Source organism: Salvelinus alpinus, chromosome 19 (assembly GCF_045679555.1).
Source record: "Salvelinus alpinus chromosome 19, SLU_Salpinus.1, whole genome shotgun sequence".
Taxonomy (NCBI): Eukaryota; Metazoa; Chordata; class Actinopteri; order Salmoniformes; family Salmonidae; genus Salvelinus; species Salvelinus alpinus.
In genome coordinates, this window is record NC_092104.1 from 49,913,108 (window position 1) to 49,930,232 (window position 17,125).

General features: G+C 42.2%; 1 protein-coding gene across 1 annotated transcript in view; it reads left to right on the forward strand.

Annotated features, from left to right (window-relative positions):
* The first annotated feature begins 603 nt into the window (after positions 1 to 603).
* LOC139545772 (drebrin-like protein A) overlaps positions 604 to 17,125 on the forward strand; it is a 63,003-nt gene continuing 46,481 nt past the window's right edge. Inside the window, exon 1 of the mRNA XM_071353928.1 lies at positions 604 to 910. Within this exon, the coding sequence (XP_071210029.1) occupies positions 825 to 910 (86 nt within the window). The 5' untranslated portion in view covers positions 604 to 824. The remainder of the gene's footprint in view (positions 911 to 17,125) is intronic.

A 17,125-nucleotide genomic window follows, 5' to 3' on the forward strand; every position in this document is an offset into this window, starting at 1 on the left:
CTTACCCCTAGTCAACAAAGTTCCAGAATGTATCTTTAAGGCAAGTTAATGCTAGAACCCTTAGTTACTTCCATTTTTGGACTTAGAAATGAACGATACAGTATATACCGATTGATTCTTGAGGAATAGAACTTAGAAATGCCTCGTGAACTTAGTTCAACTGTTGTACCCCATCAGAAATATAAGCTTGTTTAACTCCAATGTTCGTAAAACAATGTAAACGTAAACCAACACTGTATAGCTTCAAAACACGGATGGTCAGTCCTTGCATCCATAGCTCTGTCTATGAATTTGAGAGTGATTACATTTCTCCAAGCCGATCCCTTTGCTTTATACCAAAACAGAGGTGTGGTGTCAGCTTTGTTATTGTTTCAATTAAGGATTCTAGCTTTAATTATAAAAATATATATATTTTCCACAATTCCACCTTATTATTAAAGTGCGGAATGGAGGTGAAGAGAAGGGTGTGCGTAGTTGAATTTTGGACCAGGACCAGCTAGAATGTAACTCAGCTTTTCCCCCACTCCTCAGGAGGAGGTGGGGCTTTCAGTGAAAACGTATTTCCATCTCACTGCAGAAAGTCTGCAACAGCCCCAACCACCCAGTGTGTGTGTTTGCAGCCTGCATAGCTTGCTGGCGGACTGTCATCTTCTTCTCCACTTGAAACTTCCACCACTTTGCATGAGATAAGCCTACTTACTGATCGTTCTCCCGGCCGTGAAAGCGCGTCGGTGTGGCCGTGTTAAGTTTCTAGTACGTTTCTAGGGCGATTTGCGAAGTGAAGAAATCTTCCGGAGTGGATTGTAGAAAACTTCACTATCACGATGCGAGCGATTAACCTCGATACCTATAGCCTGTCACTGCTCACGGCCAAAGAGGACATTCTCAACCCCCGCTCATCAACCAACTGGTAGGCCTAAATATCCTTATTTGCTCTTAAGTGCCTGAATATAGTTGCAAGCTCAAGTTATTGACTATACCAAGCATAGCTATTTTTAGGTTTTAGTTGCATTTTTAACTCCCATAAAGGAAGTTTCTAAATACTTACTTGATAGTTCGTTACATAAATATCCGGTTTCATTCAGAGCTACGTAAACGGTCCCAGCATTTGGATCTTGTTTTCTCGTTTACAAGAAGAAAGGGTGTTGTGTAATTCAAACTTGATTTAATTGGTTCCAGGAGTGGAACGATTATGGAGGTAGTCAAAGGATAACATAAAACGGTGCTCTAGGTCTAGATATAGGCTAGGTATAGAGGAAGACATAGTGATAGTATCAGTGATAGTCAGGGCTATGCAGGTGGCACAGTTACGCCTCGATCACACCGATAGTGTCTTTTGTATCCTGGGACACCAGAACAACATACATTTCCAATGGAACGGAACGCTGCGTTTGCCGTGCAACATTGCAGAGCGTTCTGTGTGGTGCACACTTTGGATTTAACGAACGTAGGCTATGCATCACATTGTATGCGTTGACAGCTTGCCAGAAATATTAACGGAAGGTGAATGTTGAACTTTTGTTGCACACATATCCAGATGATGCTGCGCAAAATTCACTGTAGGTATGATTGGGGCGTTAGTGCAGGTAGTCTGCAGAGTGTCCTTACCATACAACCAACGGAGGTTAGTGCGCGTGCCAAACTGTTGGCAACCTGTGTGGCGTGCACGTCTTGCATCTCTCACCTGACCTGCGCTTTTTCCGGCCTCGCGTGTAGTGACTCGGCTATTTTCCCCAGGGCTCTTTGACTTTATTCTTTGTGCTCAGCGCACAGCTCGGGTGTCTGCCTACATGGCGATCTTTGAGATGGACTGTAATTCAACACAGAGAGGTACTGAACAGTACACGCACCCACAGACATACAGACACACACGAACAGCATTGACGTATAGAATGACATGCATTGTAATGGAGAATAAATAGCCTATTTATTTCCCCTCCTGAATTCTATTAGTGGGCTAATATTTGCAAATACACTTTAATGGACCAATTTCCCTCTTTGAACCCAAAGCTCCGAGAAGTTCGAGGGCAGCAACCCCTGAAAAATCTGAATAAACTAAATAAATAAACACAAAAGTAGTGCACTGGGCCTTTACTAGTCCTGTATTAGCGACCGATATAGCCGTCTGTGGTGCAGGCAAACAAAAAATAATCTGCATCCCCCTATGTTTGAACCCTGTGGCGGATAGCTCAGAGACACATATTTAGGACGCCTTCAATTATGCCCAATTAGTGCCCTGTTCCTTTGATGAACTTCTGAATGTGTGTGATCTCTCTGTTATGTTGACGTGATCCCACACAATTATAGATAATAGAGATATGTTGCCATGGTGATGTCATAATGATTTTGTGGGCTCCGCTTTGTGGTTTTACCACTCATCTATCACCCATCCGAGGTTGTGGCTGTGTTTTTCAACAAACTGTTATAGGTCGTGTGATGTTGAACATCATAGAAGATACGTTGATGGTTCATGAATGCATAATAACTGCTCTGTTGACTAAAAAACCTCGACAGTCTCAACCAGAGTAAGTACTAAGAAAGTCTCCCTCCGACAAAAGAGTAGGTTGACAGAGAAATGTACGCGTGCAGGAGTACATTGTGTCATTGCCAAGTACCTCAACTCCATGATGATTTCATCCACAGAGTTGAGCACAGACTAGAGTTTTTGAAATGAGGCTTGGCAGCTCCGTCGTCATGGTGACTTCCGTTTGGCTAGGAGGGGCAGACATACCGTCATTGGCTGCCAAGCTATCCCCACAGGAACTGGGCTGTTACCATCACTATGCTGTGTCCACATACCTGTCCCTACTGATGACACGTGTATTCACAACCCTTGACTTTTTATGTTACAAAGTGGGATTAAAATTGGGGCGGCAGGTAGCCTAGCGGTTAGAGTGTTGGACTAGCAACCGAAAGGTTGCAAGATCGAATCCCCGAGCTGACAAGGTAAAACATCTGTCGTTCTACCCCTGAACAAGGGGTAGAACAAGGCCTGAACCATTGTATTTACAATGGTCTTTGTTCTTCACTGGTTGCCCTTTTCTTGTGACAGTAGGTCACATATCAAATCTAATTGATTTATAAAGCCCTTCTTACATCAGCTGATATCTCAAAGTACTGTACAGAAACCCACTGTTCCTAGGCTGTCATTTGTTCTTAACTCACTTGCCTAGTTAAATAAAGGTACATAGAAATACAGGCTTCAGCTTTAGTGGATTGTAGCAGGGCACAAGCCTAATTGTTTGCTCGTGTGGATGAAAGCTCAATTACTACAAATCTTTGTGTCTCGCTGGTTTTCACACTTCTCTCTGTTTCTGTTTCTCCAACCTGGTCTGTCTCTGTGTCTCTGTCTCTGTTTCTCACTCATTCCTGAGCTGAGCATCAGTGTAAATCAATAGGCCATAGTGCTCCCTCAGCATTAGTTCTTGTGATCACCAAAATAGAGCATGCTGAGAGCTGAGCGAGACCAATGAGGCCTGAGGAAGTCCTGTGTGTGAGTCTTACCAAACACTCAGTAAATATCTCTCTCAATTCAATTCAAGGGCTTTATTGGCATGGGAAACACATTGCCAAAGCAAGTGAAATAGATAATAAACACAAGTGAAATAAACAATAAACATCAACAGTAAATATTCCACTCACAGAAGTTCCAAAAGAATAAAGACATTTCAAATGTCATATTATGTCTATATACAGTGTTGTAGCGATGTGCAAATAGTTAAAGTACAAAAGGGAAAATAAATGTGGGTTGTATTTACAATGGTCTTTGTTCTTCACTGGTTGCCCTTTTCTTGTGACAGTAGGTCACATATCAAATCTAATTGATTTATAAAGCCCTTCTTACATCAGCTGACATCTCAAAGTGCTGTACAGAAACCCAGCCTAAAACCCCAAACAGCAAGCGATGCAGGTGTAGAAGCATATGTTGATGCTCTGTCTCTAATAACAGACACCGAGAGAGAGGAAACCCACACTGAAAGGCTGAATAACACTGGACTGAATTGAGAAGGGGGCGTAGTAATGACATCATAATTCCTGTGTGTGTTGTGTGTAGAGAGACCGAGAAGGGGGAGTTTGAGTCGGGGAAAGGGTTGTTTTGTAGCTTGATCCTCTCACCCCCACCGTGTTGGTCTTTGAGGTCCCACTGTGTATTATCTAATGACCTTGTGTTGTGAATGGGAAACGGCCTTTGTATGGGAAGGCACCTAAGAATAGAGGGGCTGCCTATTCGACAACACAGCTCCGGAGGTCTCTCCTTGTTCCCTCTAATGACCGCAGACTTTAGACTGTTTCACACACAACCTCCAAACTGGTGTGTGTTATGTGTGTGTGTGTGAAGCAGTAGACAAAAGTACATGAACATACACCATACTACTGTAACTTTGTAAACCAGACACTTATTGGAAGTCCAAAGAGACATATATGGCCATGTACAAGGCCGCAAATGGGAATTGTTGTAAGCTGTCTCACGCACACTACTCGCAAACTTCTGCATTCTGATTGTAACCCTCATAAAAGTACAGCTACAGCTTATTTTAGCAGCAGTACACTAAGGGCTAAAAAATTCCCCTTTCTCACTTTTCATGACTCCATAAAATACCTCAGGCAGTAGCCATGCTCGTAATGCTGATCAAAGGCAGACACACTTTAATTTACTTTCCATCCAAAAGGACTGGGCACTGTGTAGACTTGAGGAATGTTTATGCCAGAATTTCACGATCGAAATGTAATTTCTCTGCCGGTGTTTTTGGGTGTACTCTTGTCAGGCAGTGTAACGACTGTTGGAAGGAGAGGACCAAGGTGCAGCGTGGTAAGTATTCATAATACTTTTAATCAATAAGAACACTTGAACAAAAACAACAAAACGACAAACGAACAGTTCTGCAAAGTGCAATACACTAAACAGAAAACAACTAAGTATGGTTCTCAATCAGAGACAACGATAGACAGCTGCCTCTGATTGAGAACCAACACCAGGCCAAACACCTAGAAATACAAAACATAGAACAAAACAGAATGCCCACCCCAACTCACGCCCTGACCAAACCAAAATAGAGACATAAAAAAGGAACTAAGGTCAGGGCGTGACAGGCAGACTGCGTATATGGGCAGCGGTGTTGTTGGCCTACCCAATAGACAGAGTATTGTTGTACCAATCCAGTAGAACTAGGGTTGCAAAGCTACAAGTAATTTACAAAAGGTAAAAAGGTAATTAACAGAAGATCTATGCCAATCTATTGTAACTTTGGTGATTTATACTTGAATAACTGTTTAAAAAATGTATTCAAAACATTGACAACAAATACAATGCCTTCAGGACAGTATTACTTTAGTGCCTTATTACAAACGGGATGAATGTTTTGGAATATTTTATTCTGTACAGGCTTCCTTTTTTTCACCCTGTCATTTAGGTTAGTATTATGGAGTATTTACAATGTTGTTAAGGGCTGACCCCATTTAGTCGATAGGCTGTTGGTCGGCCGAGATTTCTTTAGTCGAGCAGTAGCAAAAAATATATAGAATTTCATGGTATACAAGACATTTCTCTGATTCGCGCCTGTCTGAGTGGACTAATCCATTGTGGAGGCCGTGGGGATGGCACAGTCCATCACTAAGATGTGCTACTAAAATGTTATATGGTTATATAACATAAGAACAATGGTACAACACTAATAAAAATAATATTTTTTATTCATTTTGCTTTCTCTCTCATTGGATAGCGGTTGCTGACCGTGGTTCTGAAATATCAGTGCACTGTTGAATTGCCGTCTTTTCTTAGACCATGATGCTATGTGCATCATAGCAAAGTTAACCAGCATATTGGTGTTGAGAAGAATGCGGCGGAGGCAGCAGCCGAGTTAGGAGACAAGAAAACAGCACTTGTCTTAATTTTCTAAGAAAAGTGAGGAGAGTGGAAACGGCAACTTAATTAGGTCTATAATCAATAACCTAATTGTTAAATGTGCCTGGCTTTATACTGTAAATCATCCATATACTGTATATCTAGAGAAATAAGACAGATCCTGCTTCTGTTTGAGTGTTTGATCAATAGCCTACTGATTCTGTGAGCACCAAGCCTCACGCAACCACAACATGTGGGATAAACAATTTCACAAATTCAGCTGTTTTTAATCTTTGCAATGATGTAATAAAAGGCTTTATTTTATTAGAACAGCCTCTCTGGTATTACTTAAGTTATTTCGTGTTGTTTACGCTCTTCCAAATTGTCCGAAAAAATAAAATAACCCTCCTTTTTCTTGATCTCCTTGTTATTGTTATTATTACTATTATTATTATTATGATCATCATTATAATAAGTCATATCGTTATCATTAGTAGGCTTAGTATAGCAGCCTTGTAGAACCACTATCGTGCTCTAGGCCAAAGACACACTGTTTAGTCTTAATACCGTCACTCACTTAGGCCTATATTTCAAAACGTATATAGGCTACTGTATCAATCAATCATTCATTCGTTCATGTCATCACAGAGCATATGAGTCATTTATGATTTGAAATGCAATCGAGCATTTTCGTTTGAAAACAAAACAAGGCGACCCTTGAATAATCAGCGGAAACAATCAAATAAACTGTTTCGTGAAATTGCGTTCCCGAAAACAAAAATGAAGTAAACACTGCAACAGACTCTCTTGTTCCAGATGGTCAGAAAAAATGATATTGTAATCTAACAGCACCTGTTTTGGCACACATAATATGCACGCTGTAAGAACCGACACTGGAGATGAGAAGCAGGTACAGGAGAGTTGAACATTTTAATTTAGCTCAGACATGAACAAGACAGGAACAGCATCAGAACCAGGTATACAAGACATACAAACATGAATGCAGAAGCGAGGAACAGAGCTGGGGATCAGACAGATATAGGGGAGGTAATAACACGGCGATTGAGTCCAGGTGAGTGCAATGAATCGCTGATGCGCGTAACGAGGGAAGCAGGTGTGCGTAATGATGGTGGCAGGAGTGAGTAATGCATGGCAGCTTGGCGCCCTCGAGCGCCAGGGAGGGAGAGCGGGAGCAGGCGTGACGCACGCGACGCTTGCGCCTTACCTTCTGTTTCTTGATCTCCAGGATTTTCCACAACCAGTCAAATTGATTCCACACATCCGACTTCTCCTTTACCTCCTGAGCAACAAGTAAACATTCCCCCATTTCAAGTTTAGTTGTCATGTCCTCTGCATCCATTTTGCTATCACATGTTCAGGGTTTGTTTGTGATTGTAATATGCTATAGGTCAGGCCCTATTGGTCACGTGCATGCAATGCATACATGTGTAGTGTGGAGAGAGCAAGGGAATAGGGAATGTTTTTCCTAAACAAATGAGGGATTTCGGTAACAGAACTTTTCAGTAAGAAATGGCTGTAATTACATGTTGCAGCTTCAGCAACATGGACTGTGTGATTAACACTGTTGAAGTTCTGCAGTGGTCGCTGCAAAATGGAGGAAAGAGAGCCAACAGCTGCTAGTCACAGTCACTCGCTGTCATTTTTTTAACACAGCGCAGCAATCCAATCAATTGCGGTCAGACTCCCTCTAGTAATACCGTGCCTTCGGGAAATATTCAGACCCCTTGACTTTTTCCAGATGTTGTTATGTTACAGCCTTATTCTAAAATGGATTAGATAAAACAATTTCCTCAGCAATCTACATACAATACCCCATAATGACAAAGCGAAAACAGGTTTTAGAAATATTTTGCAAAAAACAAATACCTTATTTACGTAAGTATTCAGACACTTTGCTATGAGACTCAAAATGGAGCTCAGGTGCATCCTGTTTCCACTGAACATCCTTGAGATGTTTCTACAACTTGATTGGAGTCCATCTGTGGTAAATTCAATTGATTGGACATGATTTGGAAAGGCACACACCTGTTTATATAAGGTCCCACAGTTGACAGTGCATGTCAAAGCAAAAACCAAGCCATGAGGTTGAAGAAATTGTCCGTAGAGCTCCGAGACAGGACTGTGTCGAGGCACAGATCTGATGAAGGGTACCAAAACATTTCTGCAGCATTGAAGGTCCCAGTGGCCTCCATTATTCTTAAATGGAAGAAGTTTGGAACCACCAAGACTTTTCCTGGAGATGGCCGCCTGGCAAAACTGGGCAATCGGGGGAGAAGGGCCTTGGTCAGGGAGGTGACCCGCTATAAGTTTGCCAAAAGGCACCTAAAGGACTCTCCGACCATGAGAAACAAGATTCTCTGGTCTGATGAAACCAAGATTGAACTCTTTGGCCTGAATGCCAAGTGTCACGTCTGGAGAAAATCTGGCACCGTCCCTACGGTGAAGCATGGTGGTGGCAGCATCATCAATCAATCACATTTATTTATAAATCCCCCAGATGTCATAAAGTGCTAAACAGAAACCCAGCCTAAAACTCCAAACAGCCAGCAATGCAGATGTAGAAGCACAGTAGCTAGGAAAAACTCTCTAGAAAGAAGGGAACCTAGGAAAAAACCTAGAGAGTACCTAGGCTCTGAGGGGTGGCCAGTCCTCTTCTTGCTGTGCCGGGTGGAGATTATAAGAGTCATTTAAGGCCAGATTGGTCTTTGAGATGTTCATAGATTACAAACATTCATAGATTACCAGCAGGGCCAAATAATAATCACAGTGGTTGTAGAGGGTGCAACAGGTCAGTACCTCAGGAGTAAATGTCAGTTGGCTTTTCATAGCCGAGCATTCAGAGGTCGAGACAGCAGGTGCGGTAGAGAGAGAGAAAGTCGAAAACAGCAGGTCCGGGACAAGGTAGCATGTCCGGTGAATAGGTCTGGGTTCCATAGCCGCCTGCAGAACAGTTGAAACTGGAGCAGCAGCACGATCAGATTGGGGTAAGCCAGGAGTCATCAGGCCAGGTATTCCTGAGGCATGATCCTAGGGCTCAGGGAGGGAAGGGAGAGAGAGAGAGATAATTAGAGGGAGCATACTTAAATTCACACAGGACACCAGATAAGACAGGAGAATTACACCAGATATAAGACTGACCCTAGTCCCCCCAGCACATAGACTATTGCAGCATAGATACTGGAGACTGAGTCAGGGGTGGGTCAGGGGACACTGTTGCCCCTTCCGACGATACCCCCGGACAGGGCCAACCAGGCAGGATATAACCCCACCCACTTTGCCAAAGCACAGTCCCCACACCACTAGAGGGATATCAACAGACCACCAACATACTACCCTGAGACAAGGCTGAGTATAGCCCACGAAGATCTCCTCCACCGCACGATCCCAAACAGACACAAAACCAGACAGGAAGATCACGTCTGTGACTCAACCCACTCAAGTGACGCACCCCTCCTAAGGACAGCATGGAACAGCACTAGTCAGCCAGTGACTCAGCCACAGTAATAGGGTCAGGCAGAGAATCCCAGTGGAGAGAGGGGAACCGGCCAGGAAAAGACCTCAAGGGCAGTTTGTCGCTCCAGTGCCTTGCCGTTCACGTTCGCACCTCTGGGCCAGACTACACTCAATCATAGGACCTACTGAAGAGATGAGTCTTCAGTAAAGACAGAGGTAGAGACTGAGTCTGCGTCTCTCACATCGATAGGCAGACCATTCCATAAAAATGTAGCTCTATGGGAGAAAGCCCTACCTGAAAGTCAAAGGACAATAAGGAGGCCTGCGTCTTGTGACTGTAGCGTACGTTTAGGAATGTACGGCAGGACCAAAAAGGAGAGATAGGTAGGAGCAAGTCCATGTCATGCTTTGTAGGTTAGCAGTAAAATCTTGAAATCAGCCCTAGCCTTAACAGGAAGCCAATGTAGAGAGAAGTAATATGATCAAATGTTTTGGTTCTAGTCAGGATTCTAGCAAACGTGTTTAGCACTAGCTGAAGTTTATTTAGTGCTTTATCGGGGTAGTCAGAGAGTAGAGCATTGCAGTAGTCTAATCTAGAAGTGTCTAAAGCATGGATTAGCTTTTCTGCATAATTTTTTGACAAATAGTTACGAATATGGAAATAAGCTGTCCTTGAAATATTATTGATATCAAAAGAGAGATCAGGGTCCAGAGTAGCGCCGAGGTCCTTCACAGTTTTATTTGAGACGACTGTACAACCATCAAGATTAATAGTCAGATCTCTTTGTTTCTTGGGACTTAGAACTAGCATCTCTGTTTTGTCTGAGTTTAAAAGTAAAACATTTGCCGGCCATAACATTTCCTTTTGTCTGAAACACAGGCTTCCAGGTTAGGCCATTTTGAGGCTTGACAATGTTTCATCGAAATGTACAGCTGTGTGTCATCAGCATAGAAGTGAAAGTTGCATTGTGTTTCCAAATGACATCACCAAGAGGTAGAATATATAGTGAAAACAATAGTGGTCCTAAAACTGAACCTTGAGGAATGTCAAAACGTACAATTGATTTGTCAGCGGACAAACCATCCACAGAGACAAACTGATATCGTTCCGACAGATAAGATCTAAACCAGGCAAGAAGTTCTCCATGTAGACCAGGGGTGGGCAACTCCAGTCCTCGAGGGCCTGATTGGTGTCACACTTTTTTTCCATCCCTATCAAATTGCATTCTAAACTGAAGATCATGATTCTGTGATTATTGGAGTCAGGTGTGCTAGCTGGGGCTGGGGCAAAACTGAGATACCAATCAGGCCCTCGAGGACAGGAATTGCCCACCCCTGGTGTAGACCAATTAGGGTTTCTAATCTCTCCAAAAGAATGTGGTACTCGATGGTGTCAAATGTAGCACTAAGGTCTAGGAGCACTAGGACAGATGGAGAGCCGTGGTCTGACGCCATTAAAAGGTCATTTACCACCTTCATGAGTGCTGTCTCAGTGCTATGATGGGGTCTAAAACCAGACTGAAGCATTTCATATACATTATTTGTCTTCAGGAAGGCAGTGAGTTTCTGCATAACAGATTATTTATTTATTTTTTTAAATGGAAGATTCGATATAGGCCGATTTTTGTTTTTACATTTTCCGGGTCAAGGTTTGGCTTTTTCAAGAGAGGCTTTATTACTGACACTTTTAGTGAGTTTGTTACACATCCGGTGGATAGGGATTCATTTATATGTTCAACATAGGAGGGCCAAGCACAGGAAGTAGCTCTTTCAGTAGTTTAGTTGGAATAGGGTCCAGTATGCAGCTTGACGGTTTAGAGGCCATAACTATTTTCATGAATGTGTGAAGAGATACAGGATTAAAAAACTTGAGTGTCTCCATTGATCTTATGTCCTGGCAGTTCTGTGCAGACTCGGAACAACTGAGCTTTGGAGAAATATGCAGATTCATAGTAGAATCCGTAATTTGCTTTCTAATGATCATGATCTTTTCATCGAACAAGTTCATGAATATATCACTGATGAAGTGAAAGCTATCCTCTCTTGTCGAATACTGCTTTATAGATAGCTTTGCGACAGTATCAAAAATATACTTTGGATTGTTCTTATTCTCCTTAATTTGGTTGGAAAAATAGGATGATTGGGCAGCAGTGAGGGCTCTTTGATATTGCACGTTACTGTCTTTCCAAACTAGTCGGAAGACTTCCAGTTTGGTGGAGAGATATTTCCATTTTAATTTTCTGGGAGATTGCTTCAGGGCTCGGGTATTTTCTGTATACCAGGGAGCAAATTTCTTGTGACAAATGTATTTTGTTTTTAGGGGTGCGACTGCATCTAGGGTATTACGTAAGGTTAAATTAAGATCTTCAGTTAGGTGGTTAACCGATTTTTGTACTCCGACGTCCCTGGGTATGTGGCGGGACTCTGTAAGGGCATCCAGGAATCTTCGAGTTGTCCGAGAATTTATAGCACAGCTTTTGGATCCTTGGTTGGGGTCTGAGCAGATTATTTATTGCAATTTCAAACTTAATAAAATGGTGGTCCCATTTGTCCATGGGACAAAACTAGATCCAGGGTATGACTGTGGCATTGAGTAGGTCCGGAGACATGTTGAACAAAACCCACTGAGTCAATGATTTGTAATGGTATTTTCAGAAGCTACCTGGAATATATCCCAGTCCGCTTGATCAAAAGAAGCTTGAAGCATGGATTATGATTGGTCAGACCAGCGTTGAATAGACCTTAGCACGGGTGCTTCCTATTTGAGTTTCTGCCTATAGGAAGGGAGGAGCAGGATGGAGTCGTGATCTGATTTGCCGAAGGGAGGGCGGGGGAGAGCCTTGTAGGCATCCCGGATGGGGGAGTAGCAGTGGTCGAGTATTTTAGCAGCACGATTACTACAGTCAATGTGTTGATAGAACTTCAGTAGCGTTTTCCTCAAATTTGCTTTGTTAAAATCCCCAGATACAATATGCAGCCTCAGGATATGTGGTTTCCAGTTTGCACAAAGTCCAGTGTAGTTCCTTGAAGGCCGTCGTGGTATCGGCTTGAGCGGGAAAATGCACGGCTGTGACTATAACCAAAGAGAATTCTCTTGGGAGGTAATATGGTCGGCATTTGATTGTGAGGCATTCTAGGTCGGGTGAACAAAAGGACTTGAGTTTCTGTACATTATCACAATCACACCATGAGTAGTTAATCATGAAACATACACCACAGCCTTTCTTCTTCCCGGAGAGTTCTTTATTCCTGTCTATCCAGTATATCCGGAGAGAGCCATGATTCCGTGAAACAGAGTATGTTACAGTCCCTGAGGTCTCTCTGCAAGGAGATCCTCGCCCTGAGCTTGTCTACTTTATTGTCCAGAGATTGAACATTAGCGAGTAATATACTCAGAAGCAGTGGATGGTGTGCACGCCTCCTGAGTCGGACTAGAAGTCCACTCCAAATACCTCTTCTCTGCCGATGGCGTCTTGGAGCAGCCTCTGGGGTACGAACAAGGATCAAATTCGTGAAAGTTGTATTCCTGGTTGTAATGATGGTGAGTTACCGCCGCTCTAATATCCAAAAGTTATTTGCGGCTGTATGTAATAACACAAAAAAACGTTCTGGGCTGATAATCTAAGAAATAACACCCCCACCCCCAAAAAATCGGGTTCAAGTCCGGGCTCTGGCTGGGCCACTCAAGGACATTCAAGATGGCGCCGACATACTTGGCAGCTCTGCACCCAGCTACTAAGCTTTGCACAAAGGAGCTAGGAGCAGAGCTTAGGAGATAGGAGCAGAGCTGCCAAGTATTTCGGCGCCATCTTGAATGTCCTTGAGTGGCCCAGCCAGAGCCCGGACTTGAACCAGATCATACATCTCTGGAGAGACCAGAAAATAGCTGTGCAGCAATGCTCCCTAACCCAACCTGACAGAGCTTGAGAGGAACTGCTGAGAAGAATGGGAGAAACTCCCCAAATACAGGTGTGCCAAGCTTGTAGCGTAATACCCAAGAAGACTCTATAGTGTAATCATTGCCAAATGTGCTTCAGCAAAGTACAGAGTAAAGGGCCTGGATACTTAGCATGTGATATTTCAGTTTTAGATTTTTTTTTATAAATGTGCAAAATGTTCTAAAAAACAGTTTTTGCTTTTTTATTATTGGGTAATGTGTGTAGATTGATCAGGAAAAATACAATTTAATCAATTTTAGAATATGTCTGTAACGTAACAAATTGTGGAAATGGTCTGGATCTGAATACTTTCCGAAGGCACTGTATATGGAGAAAGGGATTTGTTGAAAGAACAGACGACTCTCGGTCAAGCAAGATTTTTTTTTAGTTGGGGACAGCCCTATTGTTGATCCATCCTACGTTTTTTCTATCACAGCCATTAAACTCTGTAGCTGTTTTAAAATCACCATTGGCCTCATGGGGAAATCCATGAACGGTTTCCTTCCCCTCCGGCAACTGAGTTAGGAAGGACGCCTGTATCTTTGTAGTGACTGGGTGTATTGATACATCATCCAAAGCGTAATTGATAACTTCACGATGCTCAAAGGGATATTCAGTGTCTGCTTTACGCTTGCCATAACAAAGGTGTTGAATACTTATTGTGCTCAAGTCATGTCAGCTTAGATTTTTTTTTAATTAATTTGTAAACAACATTCTCAAAAGAAAATTCCACTTTGACATTATGGGGTATTGTGTCTAAGTCTGTAACACAAAATCTTGAATTTAATACATTTTAAATTCAGGCTATAACACAACAAAATGTGGGGGGAAATCAAGGGGTGTGAATAGTTCTGAAGGCACTGTACATATTGACATAGTAAAATAAAGACATCTTTGTAAGAAAATATACATAAAGGATATTTCATGCTGAAACCCTCATATTAATCACCCCTGGTATTCACTAAATAGATGGTTTATATTCAAGATAATGTTTTACAGCTTTGTCATTCTATTTTTTTTTTTAACACAGAGGGCCAGAGATTATTACAGACGCCTGTGATAATCTGAAGTACCCAAAAGGGCCTCTAGATGTCTTGTGATAGGTTATATTTAATCCTTGAAAGAAACCAACATTCTGATAGTTTACTTAGGTTTCCAGTAATATACCCTCCTTTTCAACCCTAAGTAGACCATATGAAAACAGATAGGAACATAAGCAGTTCACTTCAGAGTAATGCTCTACAAATGTTTCATCAGACTACAAGTGTACAGGTCTTGGTTTGCACATTATCACATGGAATTCATTTTGAGCTCAATGGGAGCGTGACCCCTATTCATCACCTTTGGGTATGGGCTGTATCTAACCATCTGTGGGCCCTGGTGACTTTGAACACTGTCAAACACACCTTGTTCTCCCCACTGCTCTTGGCAGACTGTGTTGACTGTGGGTGGGGGAGCATTTTCACAATTAGTTGGTTTTGACAAGTTGCAAAGATCTAACCACTGCTGATTTGAATGGCGATACGGTACACATTCAATAACTTCCCAAACTGCCCAAAGTAACATTTCAATCTTTAAAAAAAAAAGAAATTGTGAAAGTGTTTGGAAATGTGATAGTGTTTTCAAAAGAGAAGTGAGATGTGTTCGCTTCCAAAGCTAAGCTGAGATAAGTTTGTGAGAAGTTGCAATTGTCATGACTTGATTTAAACTAACTATGTTTAATTGTTACCCAATTAAATTAATCATGTAACAATTAACTCATTAGGATCTGGGGCACCACGAGAGCAGTTCTTTAAAGAGTTACCATCTCCAGAATGAAACTCTGAAAGGTCTTTACCTATCACATCTATAAACAGTCAACGTACTAATCATAACCTCGTATCATATCATTATTCTGAACAGTCGTAATCTCCTTGCATCTGCAAAAACCTGGGCCTTACTTATGATTCAGTTAAAGAAGAGATGGAGAGAGAGAGAGAGAGAGAGGGACAGTGACACGTAACATTGGTACATTCAGAAACTACTCTCACCTACAGTAACCATATACTTTGCATACGAACCGCCGCCTGCTTTGAATGAGAAATCATGACTGTATTTACGTGAAATGCCTGGGTTCGCCGGGGATCTCTCGGTGGACAGGGCAGCCTTGGAAAGGGGGTTGGGCCTGTTCGCGGCATGCTTGTAAGGCTCTGATTGTCCAAAATGGTTCCAAAAAGTATTTTACTTTTGTCCTCCTTTGTAGGGGTCCGGTATCCAGTGACTTGTCGTGTAGTCCAGAACAACATCATTCATTTTCCTTCCATTTGCTCTTGAAGATGCTTCTTTGAAGACAGGCTAGCCAGACGTATCGATGGTTTGAGCAGAGTAACAGGATGGCCCTACCTAAATTCGTTTTCGAAGATACTTTACTTAGGACAGCTAATCAGTAGTACCAGTGATTGTCCGGGAGGTGAGTTTATCGTTGAGATTCAAAGGTCAAACCACTTTTAAACGTGTTTTTTTCTTAACCCACCATTCATACAGTTTGCTGGAAACGGGGTGGCAGGCTGGCATGCTCTCTGACCTCACTCCGGGCAGTAACTACTCACTGTGCAAAGTTAGGTAAAACAAGTATCTCTTATAGCTTCTCTCTTATAGCTTCCCTCTCTTAACAAAAATACTTTCATCATTTTTCATATTACATGCACAACGCAGAGTATGGAAACTTCATATATGTAGTTAAAGTATTTATTTTATAATTTGTTTTAATGACATCACAAAATAACAAACAAAATGCCATTGGTGGTCTATAGATCACCTCTGACCATTCCCCACATTCTATGTTAAAAATTTTGTCCCAGTATTCGCTTTTGAACGTGTTAGAGTTTCAGCGGGAAAAAGTCTGTTGAAACATGCACATTCCTTTGGTGAATCTTGAGAGCGCAAGGCTGAATCTTCTCCCTTGATTTACAACAGGGTGTGAGTTGTTAACCCCGACTAGTTCTTTCCTTCCCCCTAGGGGGAGAGGGGGGTCTGGTTGAAGTTATTCATTGCAATCCTAATCTGACCTATTTGGATTCTCGTGGACAGTCAGGACACAATGATTTGGTAGAATGTGTTATTATATTGTGTTAAAAGGGTCACAGGCTGTCCAAAGACAATGGTGCAATCTGTGTTTTAGTGTGTTCTATCATTTCTTGGCTTTGGTGTTCTCACTAAGGCTGTGACGGTCTTGGGAATTTTGGATGATGGTAATTGGCCAGCCAAATGACTGTGGTCTCTGTAATAGCCGTTCAAATAGCACATTTTCTCTCCCCCGCTCCTGACTGCATGTGCTGCCATAGAAATAGAATGAATAGAACGGGCATCCCCATTCAAGTCAATTATGGCATAATAGGCGGACTGGTGGCAATTGTGAATGTACCCATAGGAACAAAGTAGGAAGTTAAAGTGTACCCATCAATGTGTGCTGTGATTTGTTGATTCAACTCAACTGGCATTACAAAGAATACATTCCATTGCATGAGCCACATCAGTCAACATCATTTGGATGAACGTTCTACATTACCATGGAAATTATTGCATCACAATACCAGGCAGCCATTGCTAGTGTATCCATGAGTTTACCAGTCAAATTGCCAGGGTTAGAGGTTCTACGACACCTTGGTTGTTTCAGCAAGGAGCAACAAAGTGTAATTACGTTGTTAAGAGTCCGTGTCAGCGCAAAAACGGACTCAACCGCACGAATACCCGGCCGTTCCGTCTCCAATCAGCTGTTTTTTCCCCCAAAAAGTACTATATACAGTGGGGAGAACAAGTATTTGATACACTGCCGATTTTGCAGGTTTTCCTACTTACAAAGCATGTAGAGGTCTGTAATTTTTATCATAGG